At 40.0% G+C, this 17041-nt stretch overlaps 1 protein-coding gene across 3 annotated transcripts in view; it reads left to right on the forward strand.

Moving 5' to 3' along the window:
• The window catches only part of LOC143355104 (rap1 GTPase-activating protein 1), a 203107-nt gene that overhangs the window by 25241 nt on the left and 160825 nt on the right, over positions 1-17041 (forward strand). The window contains exons 1-2 of one of the 3 annotated variants that reach the window (XM_076789619.1): positions 5275-5390; positions 16111-16853. The exons of the other annotated variants lie outside the window; for them this stretch is intronic. Of the exons in view, the coding sequence (XP_076645734.1) occupies positions 16813-16853 (41 nt within the window). The 5' untranslated portion in view covers positions 5275-5390; positions 16111-16812. Of the gene's footprint in view, positions 1-5274; positions 5391-16110; positions 16854-17041 lie in introns of those variants that run through there. 3 annotated transcript variants of the gene reach the window in all.

Below are 17041 nucleotides of genomic sequence, written 5' to 3' on the forward strand. Positions count from 1 at the left end.
GCCACGACTGCGCCTGCAGCCGTCAATTCGAATATTGGAATTTTCAATGATTTTTCCACATGTTGCTGAAGTTATTTCGTTATTGTTTCCTGTCGTTAATTGTTTCCGGCAATTCACTCCAAAGTGTTGCTTTCGAATTTTTTGGATGTGCCGAAGCATTTCCTTATTTTTGCATACAAGTACTATCGCAGTGCCGTTTTGAAAAATAACGAAGAGAGTTGAATTGCTTAGTAATAATTTCTGTAGTTTATTCAAGCTCGAGGAATTTTACAATTAAGAGAATGGTGCTCGCATGTAACTACGGATCGTGTAGAATGGGCGCCGGCACTTGCTGGGAAATGAAAAGTGTTACTTCCTCTGTTGGAAGGTAAAAAAAAAAGAAATCGAAATAATACGGAAAAAATTCTTTACAGCTGTCGAAACAAGCGGTATTTTATGCTTGCAAACGGCAATCCTTTTACCCGGTTCGCGGACCTTCTCGTCTGAATGGTAGCGAAAGTGGAGGTAACGCTTTGCGAGGAGGAATAACACGGAAAAAACGAAACTGCGAAAGGGCTCGTTTGGAACTGAAAGTACGTACTGCGTAATTGTTCCCTGTGAAGTTTGTTTATTCTACATATTTTTTTCTTGTCCATTCTAACAAAAGATCAAGAGGATCGCTTTATTTATTTCGACGAATATTTCGCATTTATTAACCCATAACAAACCATTGGAACGCGGTTCAAAATAAGAGAAATTAATTTAACACACAATTGTTTCATGGAATGAAAGAAATCCATGAAAATGTGAAACTAGCCACACTCTACTTACAGTTGAATTGTGTCCACCAACGCGAACACAGAAATCGTAGAAAAATACTATGTAGCACGTAACATTGATACGAGAAAAATGTTAATCACTCAAAAAAAAAAAAACTCGCCCAAAAGAAACCAAAGAATTTGTCAGTCAAAAGAAAGATCTAAAATACCGATCTCGCTAATAATCACAAGTAATTGGTGCGATATTAAGCTTGCAGAAAAATATATGCGCTGTGATGAAATTACTTCCCCACAAATATTCCGTAGATGTAATATCGTGTTTGGCTTTCATTAAAAAAAAGTAGCACAAAATATGCTGTTAAGAATCTCCGTTTCCGCATAAGTAAATACAGAAAGCATAACGGCTGCCGTTTGAATGTATAATTTATAGTGAAAACTAGGAAAACAATAATCAGCTTTCAAAAATTTCACAAATATGTTATCTGATATTTTGCGAGAGTAGTATAAAGGAGTTTCACTTCTTTAAAAAGAAAAAAAAAACAGTTAACTGCGTTTATATTACAAACATTTTTCTTACATTAAATAATTGCTTCATCATTACGGACAGGCATGCGATGTTAAAGTATTTCAGTTTTTAATTAATTTGTTACTATTGGAATGCTATACTCAATGATAAATTATATTTCTTAATACAACATCGCGACTATACGCAATTTTATTTTTAAACTAAGTACCTTCGTGATAAGCGTAGATAAACAATTCATATTTGTCATTTTGAATTGGAAATAAATTTCATCTTCATTAGGAGATGATATTTTACCGCCAACATTACAATAATATTATGGTATACATTTACGTGTTAAGTACCGGTAATGCTCACAATAATATCAACGAAATAAAATCATGCGAGTCGGTCATGTCGCCAAACTGTACGGAATTGCTTTTGTAGTATTAATAGCAGGCGGAGTGTACCAGACGCTCTGTTTAATATTCAAGCGATTTCATTAATATTTCCAGCAGTACAGCAAATAGCGCACGATTTACGGATAATGGAATGTTTGAATAACAGAGTTTCCGTATGGGTAAATACACTATTTATGGCTATTCAACGAATTTCTGATAACTTTCAACGCATCCACGTTTGAAACTACGCTTACGAGAACCCAACTCGAAATTGCAAATTGTCACAAAAGATTACTTTTTCGCAGCTTTTTCTTTTCTATGTAAAAGCCCCCTCCCCCACAAAAATAATGCAGATATCTTGAAAACTAACGGAGATAGAAAAAAAAATGTGAAACGCGAGCATTGTTTTTGGAAATAGCGATTTTTTTTTGGCTGCATCGGACCGGCCCACATACGGCCGAATGATCAAATTACGACGACAAAAGTAGATTTAAAAATTTTCTCTAAACTAATAACAAATACCATCATAACGTACTCTAAGAAACGGCCTACAATATAGCGTGAGAATTTTTGTTGTTAACGCAACATAGGAGTTGGTGCGCATGCGCAAAGTGAAGTTATTCGGACGGCGAATCTCAGTTATTTGCGCCAGTATTGTTGACGACGTAATTGCGTTCATCCTATTTTCTCCAATTTAAATTCGCCAAGTTTCCTACATGGATATTGAAGCGTCGGGTACGTACTTTCATCTGCAATGATTGCTAACACAAACATAAGTTGTACATACAGTTAATATAGCATGTTCTATCATATACTATTTTTGGTTAAAAAATATTGACATGCTTACTTTAGCTAGAGTTATAAAAAAAGTTCCAAATAGTACACCGATTTTTCTTTACTAGTTCGAAAAAATGGCTTATAACTAATATAAAAAATTAAAAAATGAGTCCACATCTTTGCCCTATCGATCAATAGATCGGATTGTTTACAGGTAGTCGCGTCGACCGCGCTGTAAAGGAAATGAAGATTACGAGAAAAGAACTATTTGATGTGTTAAGAAGTGAACAGTTTTTCAAGTTTTCGTCATTTAAGTGTAATGAACGATTGTTAATGTATATATTCGACAAGTTTGGCGTTAGTGAACTTTCTGAACATTGTATAATACAAATAAAACGAATAGTTAAAGTGTTTGTTTCGAAACTTTTGATGAAATGGCGTGGTTGTAAATATATGTACGATCGTTTTAACAACAAACACGTGAAATGGCTTCACGAAGCATTGAATCTTCCACAAATACAGCAAACTTTAGAGCAAAAGAAGCTGGGAAGGCCAAGAAAATTATTTGAACAGTGCTCAAGCAAGACGCGTATGCTAAGAATGCCTACTTTCTATAGTAATGGTAATGAAAGCAACGATGATGAGCTTGATGATGATGCTACTGATGATGCTTATGATAATGATGAAAATAACAATGAGGTTGTAAAATAATATTCTTATTGCATATTATATCTCACTAAAACCTACAGAAATAATTTAGTGTTTTAATTTATTTAATTTTTTTTTTAATTAACATACTATGGGCCCTTGACCCTTTTCTATGGCCCCAATTAACCCTAAGTAGCTACTTTTCCGAAGATAATTATTAAGCAGTCTTCTTATAAGCATTTCTAACCAGAATTTCAAATGAAATCTCATTTTATATTTTTGTCGTCGTAATTTGGTCAATTCAAATTTGGCATGATTTATGCATATTCGGATACATTACTTATTATAGTTTAAGAATTTCATAGTTTTGTCTGCGACTTTTTGCGACTCTCAATTTTATAAACTTTTTAAGAGGGGTCCATACCTTTCCTTTAGGATCTATCGTGGAAAATTTGTTATTTTCTTTTTAAATGTATTAGTTATATTGTTACATTTCATTTTCTGTGAATAATTAACAATAAGTATACATTTGTAAACAAATTTGGTTGTAAAAAATTTTGCCATTTGTTCGCCACAGTTACAGTGGGGAATTTACTGGAAAAGTTCAATATTCGTGTATATCACGATATGAAATACATTTCTTTTGCAAAACATGCGTATTAGGATGGAAATTGTTAATAATAATCATTTTTATGCATAATAAAATTTTACAATAATTATATATCAATCATTTTTATGTCTTTTTAATTTGTTTTTAATATATGTATTATAACTATTGAAAAAGTAATAAGAATGTAAGGATAGATCGAGATGTGTGCAAGATCACGAGAGTCAATGATTTTGGGTCGCAATCAAAGTACTGAGAATGACTCGGATAGCGAATAGCGTTTTGTTAAGTTTATTCATTTTATTCACTAGTATTATAATTTGTTTAAGTTTATTATTGTTAATTTTACACACGGTTCATTGATTATTAATTTCGTTCTAAACTTGTTAGTTTTTAAAAATAAATTTGTTAATTTTTAATAATACATTTTCTATTCTAAAAAAATTTTTTTTTTGTCAACATTATTAACTATATTGGTAAATATAGTTATCTGTAAAAAATTTCCTCTATATATACATTAACCCTTTGCACTCGACGCTATTTTCATTCTAAAACTAAATTTTTCCTCCGTCTTAGAATATTTTCATTTTATTCATACGAAACTGATCCGATTTCTACATATAATATTTAAATGATCAGTTGTCTGTTACACACAAATTTTGTAATGTAACAAATATTTTGTAAAATTTCTCGTAATTTCTTTGAAATAATACCACAATAATTTCTAGCGGTGCTTCAGAGTCACCACTCGAGTGCAAAGGGTTAATAACCAAACTACGAGAAGTGCCGAAAACAGGCTATTTGTCCGCACTGTGGTATTATGTGCGGACCCGTTAAATCCGTCGTGATTGTTGGTAGCATTCCGATCGACGCGGCGACGCATCCGAATGAAATTCGTTAGAGCACAATTGAGGGATAAGTCTTGCAAAGAGGAATACGAGTGACACGGTACAAGTTTACAAGCGGCTAAGCCGACGCGCGTTTTGCACAGCGTGTTCCTTCCCTTCCACAGGCGTTTCATAAGCCGCGGCTGGAGGTGGTTGCGGAGGTGGAGGCGGCGTGCACGGATAAGTGGGAAAGAGAAAAGAGGATCATGTGGGAGATCGAGAGAAGGGAGCGACTGCCACTGGCGATGCATTGAGCAGCCACTAAAACAGTCCTACGGCACTTCGATCCGTTGTCAGATCGCGTAGCGCGTGCCGATCGAGCAGACTGCTCCTCGGTCATCGATCGTAGCTCGTAGATCACCGATTGACGGACCGCGTCCGCGTGGATCGTCGATCTTCCGATCCGGGAACGTACCGCGTATCGTGTCCGTGTCCTCGTGCGATACGTATCTTTGCGAACAACAAAAAAAACAAAAAACACTCAACGGAGTTGCAAAACCGTTCGCATAGATCGACAAGTGAATTCGTCGAATTGTCAACGTTTTTTTCTTTCTGTTGTTACTCTGTGCGAACAAAGCGGGAAGATAGTGGCGCGATCGTTGAACCGCGATCGATCGTGCTCGGTGAAAATAGGTGATCGCGGGAAATCTGTTTTTCAGTGAGAAAGAATCGTGTGCCTCAACCGAGGAGAGAAAAGTAAGCTACCAGATAGCTTTCGCGTGTCGAGTGCAGTTTATTGTTTACGTATTTCAGAGCGAGCGCTCCGAAGCGGTTCACCAGATGGCAAACAATGTTATCTGCCGGTTGCTGGTAATTGCTAGAACGACAAGTAATTAGTATTAGCGGATGTAGCGTACTGGGTTAATCTTCTCGGAGACAAGATAGCCGAACACACAGAGGCACCGCGCCACCGGCTGGAAAAATCGGATTTCACGCGGTCATAACGAGTCACTTGGCACGCGGCAATTACCGCATCGCTCTAACGGTAATTGTTCTCGGTCTGTCCGCGCGTGTTCGCATTTGCAATGTGTAAAATAACATGTACGCCTCGAAACGCTCGCGCCCGTGCGCCGTGCGCTTTCTAACGACCGCGGCGCGGCGGCCAGCGCCACTATTAATCCTTTTTTTTTTTTTATCGCGACTTCTTATCGCGCCGCGTCGGGAATTATCGGGCCGGCAGATGAGGTTGTCGGCTCGACGAGCGTACGTGCCTGGTCGATGCGTTCCGCTCGAACCAACGAATCAGAGTAAATAACGCGGAATCGCGATCGTGTACATAAAGGTGTCCCCTGCGCGATGACAAAAGGCTCTTGATGCAAGAAAGAGAGAGAGAGAGAGAGAGAGAGAGAGAGAGAGAGAGAAAGAGAGAAGGTGGTGGGGGGTAGGCGGAAACCACACCGTTACCGATGGGTTTCGAAGAACAACTCCGGTAAAAATGCGAAGAACCGTCCGTATCGCACTTTCATATCAGCCGAGACAAGTGGTGCGTTTCTTGCAGACTTCCGCGCGCGCACGTTCGAACGTGGATCTCGCCATTAGGTCTATCGGACTAGAAGAGAGACACACGTGCGCGGGAAAAACGGAGCCGAACGAATTCCGAACGACTGGGTCGCGTCACGTTGTTTGTAGGCACTAGGCACTGTTTATACTCGACTCACCGCCGACATCTGTCTCTCCGTTTCCAATGCTTAGGGTCGAAAACTTTTCTGACGTTCCGCCACAGTGTTCGATGCTGCAGGCCCTACAGTAGGCACAGCAGACGTAGCAACTACGAACATGAATTAATTTCAGAGTTTTATTATTCAAAATGTGACGCGTCACTGGTATCCCAAATTTCTGTACACCCATTTTACCACTGTTTGCAGAATACTTGCAAATGTCAAGTTTCTTTAACACTAGGTTTACGGGACCCGTCAAAATGACGGGTTCTAATATTTTTAATTTACGTGGAATTACTCAACAAACTTATTTCCTTAGGTATATATTATTTAAAAAATGGCTGAAAACTTGGATAGACACATTCTTCGTATTTTTATAAAGTAATGTAAAATACTCACTTTTAATGCTCCGTAAACCTAGTGTTTTGACTGTTTAGTCTTAAATTGCATACCTGAAAGTATCCTAGTCAATTTTCACGGAATCTTAGAATGACTCCAGTGTGATGCTTCCTGGTCTGAGTAAATGTGATAAGGGTTCACATTTTTGCAGACATGCTTGGCAGATAAAGTTGTGAGAAAACACGCAATTCTTGGTTCGCCTTGCGGTGATAATATTCTTGGTTTTCCACCTATATTCGATATAATGGGATACGGGTATATATATATAATGAAAGCACACTCTTTTGCAGCACACGGAATAGAGATTATATTTCAACAAATTCTCTAATAGCACGTCGTCAGACACGTCTTTACGGTTTGAGAGAAACGTCGCGAATGAAACAAGAAAACGAAACAGAGGAGCAACAGTTCAATATGAACATCAGAGGATCGAGGGTCCCATGCCGGGGACAACATACCAATGTATATCAAAAGCCGATTCAAACGATCCTTCCTTCTAAAGAAATAACAGATTCATTTTGTTCTGTTTACGAAATAAATTCCAACACGATACTACATTTATACAATATTATTCTCTCAATGTTCAGTCTGTTGCCTCGGTGATACTAGATACTTCGCAGTTTTCTTTCGCGCAGATGATCCATCGTTTAGAAGAGAAGCGGTTTTCTTAGCCCTGCTCGAAGAAGTTGGCTTCGTACTTATTTTTCTCTTAAACGCGTATTTACTTCTCTGACCGAACTCAACAGACTGAGTACCAAGGCGCAGAACTTTTCTATGTAAGCGGGCAGAACTAGCTGCTCTCTCGATTTCATCCAGAAAACTCATCCAATGGCGTAAATATGATTGGATTCCACGGCATGCGCATCGTCAATTTTTGGCCTACTTCGGACGCTTATATCACCAAATATCTGCATAATCTCGGCAGCTCCTGATCAGCGCGCACTAGATTGAACCTTCACCTTTCGAACGAGCCCTTTACCAGCGACAAAATATTCTTCTTTAACACTAGATTCACGGGACCCGTCAAAATGACGGATTCTACTATTTTCAAATTGCGAATATTGAGATTGTAAAAATGCATCCATGAGCAATTATTTAACAAATTGACTTCTTTGGGTATATATTATTAAAAAAATGGCTACAAACTTCGATAGATACATTCATGTTATTTTTATAAAGTAAGTGTTAAGGACGAAAACTTGAAGCACGTGAAACCATTTTTGTCGGTAATGTAGTCGCTCTACCTTATCTCGAATCTACCAAGACCGGCCCCTTAGTCCCAAGCAATGGAACAAGACGATTTCTACATGAACTATTAGTAGTTACTTTTAATTGTGCAAAGAGAAGCGCACAGATACTACCAAACATATTTTTGGCTGACACTTAAAGGTAGAAGGAAACGTAAAGAAAATAATTTATGTCAAGAAGATGGCTGCGTATTTCGAATCTACAATAGCTTTTCGGAGCGACCGCAGATATTCTTGCGGGAGAGGATCTCGTAAACGTTCCAAAATAATTCCGGAGGTAGAAGGAACGAAGGAAGGAAGGAAGGATAAAGAGAGGAACGGTCTATTGTCATCGCGTGTTTCCCGAGGGAACTGCTCTCGAGTGGTCTCGGCCGATCCCAACAGACTGTAACGACTGCAACGACTGCAACGACTGGCCACCATGCGCTAGAAGACTCCGAAGCGCAGAAAAAGGAACGGAGGAATAAGAAAGTTCCTTCCGTGTCCGCGATCGCTCGGCCGAAGCTGAAGCCGATACCGATGCCGAAGCCGATGCCGCCGATGTCCGAGAACTACATCAGCGGAGTTAATCGATCGCAAACGATAACGGGATCTTGATGTATCTTGGGACGTGTAATCGCGGTGACGTGATTCGGCGAAACGCGTAACGAGTCAGCCTTGGACACTGGTCTCGTCGTACGGTATACCTACCCCCTAGATTATGCTCCAATAACGAGCCTGCTCTCGAAACACGACGAAAGAACGAACGGCAAAAACCGATGCAACGTGATTCTCAAAGGGAACGCCTGATTGTACGACATCCTGGCTACGGACGCGGTTGACGTTTCTCGATATCCCCGCCATGCCAGCCTCGCGAGATTTCTATCGGTTAGGGTTACAACTGCCCGACAACCTGAACCGACTCATTGCAGATATTTTCAACCGTAAAGTTGCTTTTCCTGCAAATCAATAAATTCATTTATTCCGAAGAGTAGAAATCTCGGGGAATCGACTCCTGCTACTTTTATACGAAATTAACCCCTTATCTTGAGATCGTTTTTGCAGTTATCTGCTTTGTTATTAATAATTCACTAGATGAAAGCGGGACTCTATGATCAGTACAGTTTCTACGTTTTTTTATTGACAATTATAAGATTTTCTCGACTGCTCGATATAATGTACAGTTTTAAAAATGAGTTGCTTTAACCAGCAATGCTAAACGATGTCGACGAGCGACCACAAGCGAAGCTCGTAATTAGAATGCTTCGAAAGTTTTAGCACTGAAATTTCGAAATGGCACTCGCATTGATGAAATGTCTACCAAACGGATTTTAATTGGCGGCGAAAGGAATTATTGGCCCAATGCAAATTTTCGTGGGCATTGAAACCGATCGCAATAATGTGACTGGTTTGGAACGTAGTCGAAAGAAATTCCTTTTACGCGAGCACTGTGAAACCAAGAGAGAATTTAATTATCGTGTCATTTCAAAGTTTCCAGTTACGGGTATTTACATTCTCCGCACAATTAAACTGCATTCGTCGACGGAGCCTAATCCTAACGAACCGTTCGACTAAAATTCTTTTCGAGTTCTGTTTGTTTTGAAGAAGGACCAAGGATATACGTTTGGGGTTAGGCGAATTTTGAATGAGGCTTTCGGATGATCGTTATTTGTATATGAGCCACGCGAAGGAGAAAAATGTGACCTGCATATATTAATGTACAATGGCTGACAAAAGAAAGTTCGACTGTCCGACCAAACGTCGAGAATGAGACCGTTACTCGCAGATAACATTTAACACTTTGACCGCCAAATTAGAAACCTCAAAAATTCCATAAAATCAAAATAATTTATTCAATAAAATAAAAATTGAAAGAAATTAAATGTGTGATATTGAGTAGTCCTCCAACTTTCTCGAATGTCACAGATCCTAATTCAATTTGGTGCAATGAATATATTAACGTAAAAATTAATTTCAAAATCTGGACAAATAATTCCGTCACCCACATATGAGTGACATGGCAGTCAACGTGTTAAGCTGCTGATAAGTCGATTACAGACCTTTATGCACAAAATAAAATTTTCTGACCTTTCTGAAAAATTCGCTTTTGACCCCCTTCGTTCGTTGTTGTCGTTTTCGCAATGAAAACGAGAAAGTTTTCGTAATAAAATTCAAATTTTGGCCTGGCAGTTTGAATTCCACTGGAATGCGAAACGTGTAATTGCAGCGAACAAAGTGTTAACAGTAGAACTGTCCAACGAAGAAGATGGAAAGTTGAAAGACTTTTATCGAAATTCTGTCACTTCTCGAAGAAAATTCGAAACGAGCTGTACGCGGATTAAACTGAAACGAAGTTATCACTGTTCACCGTAAATATACGGTATATTGTAAGTGTACAGTGCGCACTCATGGAAAAGGGTAATTAGCGTGAAATTTTATGAGATATTCCCTCCAACAGAATGAAATTTCTAGAGTGTTCGCGACTAATGAATTTTCATTGTTCCCCAACCGTGGATGCATATCACTGCGTTTCTGTGCATACGAAAGCTAGGAAATTAATAAAATGCTAACTATTCTAATAACAATTCATTTTTCATTTCGTGACCCCTGGTTTAGCAAAAACTGAACTTAATGGTTTTGAAATAATTAAAAGGTCAGCGTTAAAAATGCGTTTGATTTCTCAAATTAAAATGTTAATATTGCGAACCTGGCGAACTCACGAGTTCCATTTTGTTTTTGTAACAAACGTTGATAATATTAATGCGATTTTAGCTACGAGATACGAATGCCAAAACGTGTAAAATAAAGCTGACTTTAATCAAACCGTTTTTCACTTTGTTGCCCCGGGTTACAAGTTTGCATTCGAAAGTTCGGAACAGTTGACGATTTAATTAACGAGGCTCCCGGCAACAAAAGAAATCACTGCTGTCAATGTTCTTTCGAAGCACAAAGTTCATTATCGTGAACACGCGGAAGAGGGCCGTGAAACTTTGAGAGGTTATCGTGTGCTCAAAATCTATTACAATATTAATTATAAGTTTGGAGGGCCTTTTCGCGCAAGACTCGCGCCACTCATTTTTCCTGCGCGCACTCGCACTATTACGTAGTCAAGCAGCAACTTCCTACAAAATGTGTGTCATCGCATTCCATTAATCAACCGCCGCAGCCTAACTAAACGAGCCCCGTACATTCATGCGAGTACCAAGCCCTATAGAATCAAGTGATCCGTGCGTACAGTTCCTCTAGCAAAGCTCGGCACTCTATTTCTGACATTATGCTACAGTTTTCTCGTATTTTCACAATCTTGTCGAGAGTATGTTAATCGTAATGCTGGAAATGGCACGATAGAACCATTTATTCTACGGAGATATCCTGCGGAAATTTAAAAAATTTACGAAAAGGATAAAAGTTTACTATCCATGGAAACGCTCCTATCTAAAGTCTTACAAGGAATAATATCGCGTAACAAAAAATTAACTCTTACAAAGTGAATTATACTTGCATCAAAGCGGACTGTACTCTTCGATTTGTGGGAAGTATCTTCTTCTTTCATCAAATTTTCAGCTAAGAGAATAAATTAGTGACTGTAGGAGACTACATCAACTGCCATGATTTCTAAAGTATAATATTTCGGGCTCCTTCAAATAGTGTAAAAGCCTGTAACAGTAGGACGAATCAGAAATGTTCATTATCCTAACAAGCTTCGATTTGTCAGACCCGGATCAAAAATGTCGGCCGAACGAGAATTAATTTGCGACGTCCTTCAAAAGCCGGATCCTTTTTCTCCGGATGCGCGAAGAAGAACCTTTATCGAAGACAATATCTGAGTCACCGTTTATCCTCGAAACTTCGGTATCTTCTTCAAATTGGCGGAGAGATCGCGCGAAACATTTCGAAGATTGTCTTCGTGTGACGAGACTCCTTTGCTCCCTGAAAATTTAACGTATGGAGACTCGGGGCAATTCAATTACTACTCGAGAGTAGTCCGCGAGTCCTTGTTATTCGAGACTCCCAGCGATTCAGGCATCATGTCACTCAAGGTCCGTCCGTGTTTACTGCAGAAACTTCTTACAACTCGGATACAAAGCATCTTTGGACCCGGTATTACGAAAGTTTTTTACTTTATGAATACCTCGGCGACACGGTTGTTTTATCTCGATCATTCCAGCTTGCAAAATGATGTTTCCTTCGACGCCATTTATCTTCCCTCCGAAACACTTTCAAGTATCGCCTAAAGCTTCGAAGACGTTCGCGTGGATCGATTTGAATAGTCTGTGCTTGTATAGGGTGTCTCGTTCGGTAATAACCCACCGAAATATTATACTCATTCGCGACGAACAGGTTGTCAAAAAGGAAAATTTAAATATCTCTTCAGCGAGACATGTGTGGACTTATTGTATGGAACATGAATTATTGTATTGTCTAAATTTTTTATAACATGAAGCTACACATTGGAAGCGAGGAATAGGTCAATCGCTCTGATCATTCGAATGTATAGAACAGTGATGGCTCCTCAGACGATGGCCACTATGGTGGGGACCAAATGTCCCAAATTAAGACAAAATTGCGCATTCCTGGTATAGAAGTTTGTTGTTTCGAAGCAATTTATTTCCAGAAAGTATTGATTTACCCGAATGTTTTAAAGTGACCGAATTTCGACGAGTCACCCGGTATAGCGGAGCGTAATTGATATTCGCAAGTGTCGCGAGGACGTCTGGCGGAAATTTAAAGTCAGCCCAGTTACCCTGAAACACCGATAAGGCGGTTGAAACGTTGGAAAGATGAGGCTCGAGAAATCATTTCGAAGAGCACAGTGCAGCTATTGGGGAAGGTTTCGGATTCAGGTAAATCGTAAAATTGGTTGTTGTCGTCGAGGCGCGTTCGAGCGGATCATTCCGTTCCGAGATAAACACTGGAAAATGTTCAATGGCGAAGAAGCTGGGCCCGTCGTGGACTCCGCTTCTGCTCGCCGATAACGTAATTGAAATGTCTTCCGTTCCCCTTGCAACATTCTCCCGCATAAATCACCGGCCGGTCGATCGACTTCTTTAAGTGGATCATTCGTTAAATGTAAATGTTGCAATAGAAATCTTCCTCGGATCTCGGACCAGTGAAGATTTCTCTTCCTTTAAATGACTATGCTCGGCGAGGAGCCGCCTCCCGTTTCCGATAATGCGGACGAAACGTTCCCTTATGCGAGGCGCTTTATCTTGACTCCCAAAGCGAGTTACACGAAGCAGGTCAAAAACGTACTTGTGTACTCGGCTTTTTTTCCCCTAATAATTTTATGTAAAATAGCCCCGGGTCTATCGGTTTATTCAAATCTATTTTTGCATATTCCAACCGTTTCTCTCTCTCTCTCTCTATTATTATGCTTAAACACTGCAGTAAAGTTTATTTCATTTTTCAAAGTTGACAAGTATGACACTGAGTAGTCCTTCAAGCGTCTTGCATTTTTCAGATATTAATGTTTGATATATTCACTTGTATTTGCGTAATAATCCATTTTTAAATATGGATGACACGCAGGGCCGGATTAAGCTTCTAGCGGACCCTACACAAAATTTAAATTGGGCTCCCATTTATACAAGCTGCTTCTAAAGCAATCTTAAATAATGCCACTTAACTATAAGTATAGTAAATATTTGTGTATAATAAAAGAGTTTCTGGTATAACGAAAAATATGTAGAAATATACAGGGTGCCTAACAAATAATGTACTACCTCAAAAGGGGCGATTCCGGGGGCCATTTGAAGTAACTTTTCCTTTGAAAAATTGTACTCACTTTCTCCCTCTCTCTCTCTCTTGCATTACATTTAAATGGTGAGTTATGGTTTCCCTCGCACGTGCGCTCGTGTAAGTTGAGACAAGAAACAAAAGAAATGCTAACGTTGAACGGAAAATGTGGCCAAGCGGGAAGTCATAAAAAAGTTATAAAGTAGGATGTAGGTCTGACCATTTGTACTACTTTACCTATTATTACCGTCGCGCGTCGTTTTGTTATCGAGGTTATGCTACACGCGCGATCCGATTCATAGTTGCCTCTGAGCCTTTAACAATCTTACACGCGCGAACAATAATCGCGATATGTCTTTATATAAAGTTATTCTGAAACAATTAAATGCAGGTACGGTTACCTGCACTGTACATGTACGAGTAGAATTTAGTCAATCCCTTCGCGGTAAAAAACTTCAGAAAACACAATGAAATAATAATTGTAACATAATTCTTCACGAGTTTTGTGTTACTCTTAATTTTATATCCGTTCCAATGGGTGTCGGTTTTCCAAATTCTCTATTCAAAAACAGGAAATTGTGTAAATACGTCCACAATCTAGTTATAGAAATAATCTACAAAAGAGAGCTACTGTGTTCGCGTTTCACCTCTAAAGATCAGTTAACGGGAAACCGCTATAGTAACACGCACTAACCAAACGGTTAATCTTATCTTCCAGAGTTTAAAAGTATAAAGAGATACTATTAGAAGAATGAATATTTCATGAATTACGTGTACACATCAAATTTCATTTATGGATCCATTATTCAATTCATATTTATTTTAAAGATGATCTGAAACCCTCGACTTCAATCATGTATCCGTAACATTTTTTTTCATAACTGTCGATATCCCTCTTTTCTCGAATAGGTTTCTTATGTTAAAATTCTGCTTACTGTCAAAAAAGAGCTTGAAAATCGTCTTTTCGGCTTGCTCGACCACAACTGAAATTATTATTGAAACATTCTCTAACGTGCCAAAACAGATTCGATTTCTTGTGTATTCTCGTGAAAGTTATCGCAGCTAGAGGAACGATAAGAAAACGTTCTTTATTGCGAATACGTTTTAAACAAAACCGGGAGAGTACACATTAACAGATAGAAGGCTGACGACCATATCTATTAGGACCTTGAATAAGTTCTCGCTGTTTCTTTTACAAAATAAAAGCTTTTACCCAATGTCCTTGCTTCTGGATCATTCCTAAAACTTTTAAACGTTATGAAACAGTTGACTCATCTACTTGTAATGTTTTTCCAAGTTCTGCTAGCGTCTGACATCGGTCTTGATCGAGTAATTCCTCCAACTTTTCGTCTTCAAATTTTTTCGGTGCGCCAGAACGTTCTTTATCCTCAAGTTCAAAATCATTATTTTTGAAGCGTCGAAACCAGTCTCTGCATGTCGTATCCGACAAAGCATTGTCCCCATAAGTCTCAACAAGAATTCTATGTGCTTCAGCTGCAGATTTCTTTTGAATAAAGTAGTGCAATAAAATTCCCCGCAAATACACTTTATTTGGCACAAAAGTAGACATTTTCAGAACTAAGAAAAAATTACTTTGTTTACACTAAAGTGAACTACCATACACTGAAATTTAAGGTTAGATACACTACTGCCTTGCATGTGTGTTACCATTCGAAATTCCACGAACGGGGTACTGCTACTGCCATTTTTGAAGAAACAGCGAGAACTTATTCAAGGTCCTAATATTATAAGATGCAACTATTTAACACATGTCAGAACATGAGCAATGTCTCGATCGTGCTCGTCACCTCCGGCTCATGTGTACGAGCACAGTCGTGACATTCTAAGCACCTGATCCATCCTTTTACGGATTCAGAGAACAAATGCCACAGAAAACACATTCAACGGGATCCTCGCTTTTCCTTTCAAGAATCCTTGTTCTCTTTCCGGTGAAGGACAGTCTTTCCTCTTTTTGCTTTGCTTCAAGTCCAGTCATTTTTTGCATTTGAGCAACCGTGTGGTTCTTACATACGGATGTGTCACCGTCTTAAAGCAAACGTAATAACCGAGACTGAAGAAAGTATTACGTTTTACGTATAAAAGACTTCTAGCTGTTACGCAAGGATAGATTATATGGAACCTCGATAACTCGAACTTGAGGAGAAGAGATCTTCAAGTCGTTTCAAAAATTGTACGACGGTTAATTTTTCGACTTGTCAAGGTGCGAAGAAAGAATGCTCAGAAAAAGTGCAGTAGAACCTCGTTTATGGCGCGGAATCCTCTTAGGTTGCCAGCTACTTAGCGACCCCCACCGCGAGGCGTGCAAGATCCTCTAGGATCTGGTGGTGGGGATTGCGGTGGCTGTGCAGAAGCAAACGAACATCTACGCTACCAATAGCTACGATTGGTTGCGTAACCCCGATTTTTCCCACGCATTTCGAGTTGCCGTGCGACGAGCCAGGTTCTACCGTATTCGAGAAATCATTGTGTTCTTTTTCCGTGATACGACAGGGCACCGAATAAATACACGTCGAAGTCGCCGGTGGAACGAGGTCGGCCGTGTTTCTCCGCGGTACGAATATGGGAAACAGTGTTACGTCGGCTAAATGTGACGCGTTGGATAATTGAGTATCGCTCGCAGCTCGCAGGACCCCGGTTCCGCATACGCCGTGTCCAAGCTCGAATTTCGAGATTAATCATTGGACGCGAGGATCGCGAGTGAGATTGAGTGCAAAGATCGGCTCTCGGCGAGTGCGGTGGCTGTGTGTGTGCGTGTGTGTGTGCACGGGAACGAAGCGCACAGGCTGCGCACCGGATAAATAATTTGCTGGTTCGTCGGCGGTTCGAAGGAATCCGAGAAAAAGGCGAAGAAGATACATAGGGGAGACCGCGACGGATTCGAGTGTGGACGATAACGCGATTGAAAGATCCGTCGAGCGCATACGACGCCATACACAACGTACGCACACCGTACACAGGTCCTACGAGGCTGAGTCACGTAGAAGCGTTTTCGATTCGAGGCTTCGGGGACGTGATACCGTTTGATTCCTCGCATTAGAGTCTATACACCTACCTCGATATCGGCCACCTTGCTCGTTCCATGCTGCCTCGCTACGCGAGCTCAAAGATTCCGCGGTTCCCAGGAGCCACCGACCGCCGCGCACTCTTTACAGTTGTCGTGTATGTGACGTTGCACGCCAGATCCCCCCGGAGATGCTGAAGATACGGATGCTGGATTACATCGGGGACACTGGGTGAGTCTTACCGTACCGAGCATTGCTTGTGCTTTTCGCGCTTCGACGACCGACCGCCGATATTCCATCGGTTTCTACCGATACTCTCGCATCGCCACTCCAAACCTCTCTTCAGGGTGGTTACTTGTCAGACACCCGGGATAATTGTTTGTACAGGGTGTCGAGAAATTATATGTCACGGCCACCAT

The sequence above is a fragment of the Halictus rubicundus genome, chromosome 6, assembly GCF_050948215.1.
Source record: "Halictus rubicundus isolate RS-2024b chromosome 6, iyHalRubi1_principal, whole genome shotgun sequence".
Lineage (NCBI taxonomy): Eukaryota > Metazoa > Arthropoda > Insecta > Hymenoptera > Halictidae > Halictus > Halictus rubicundus.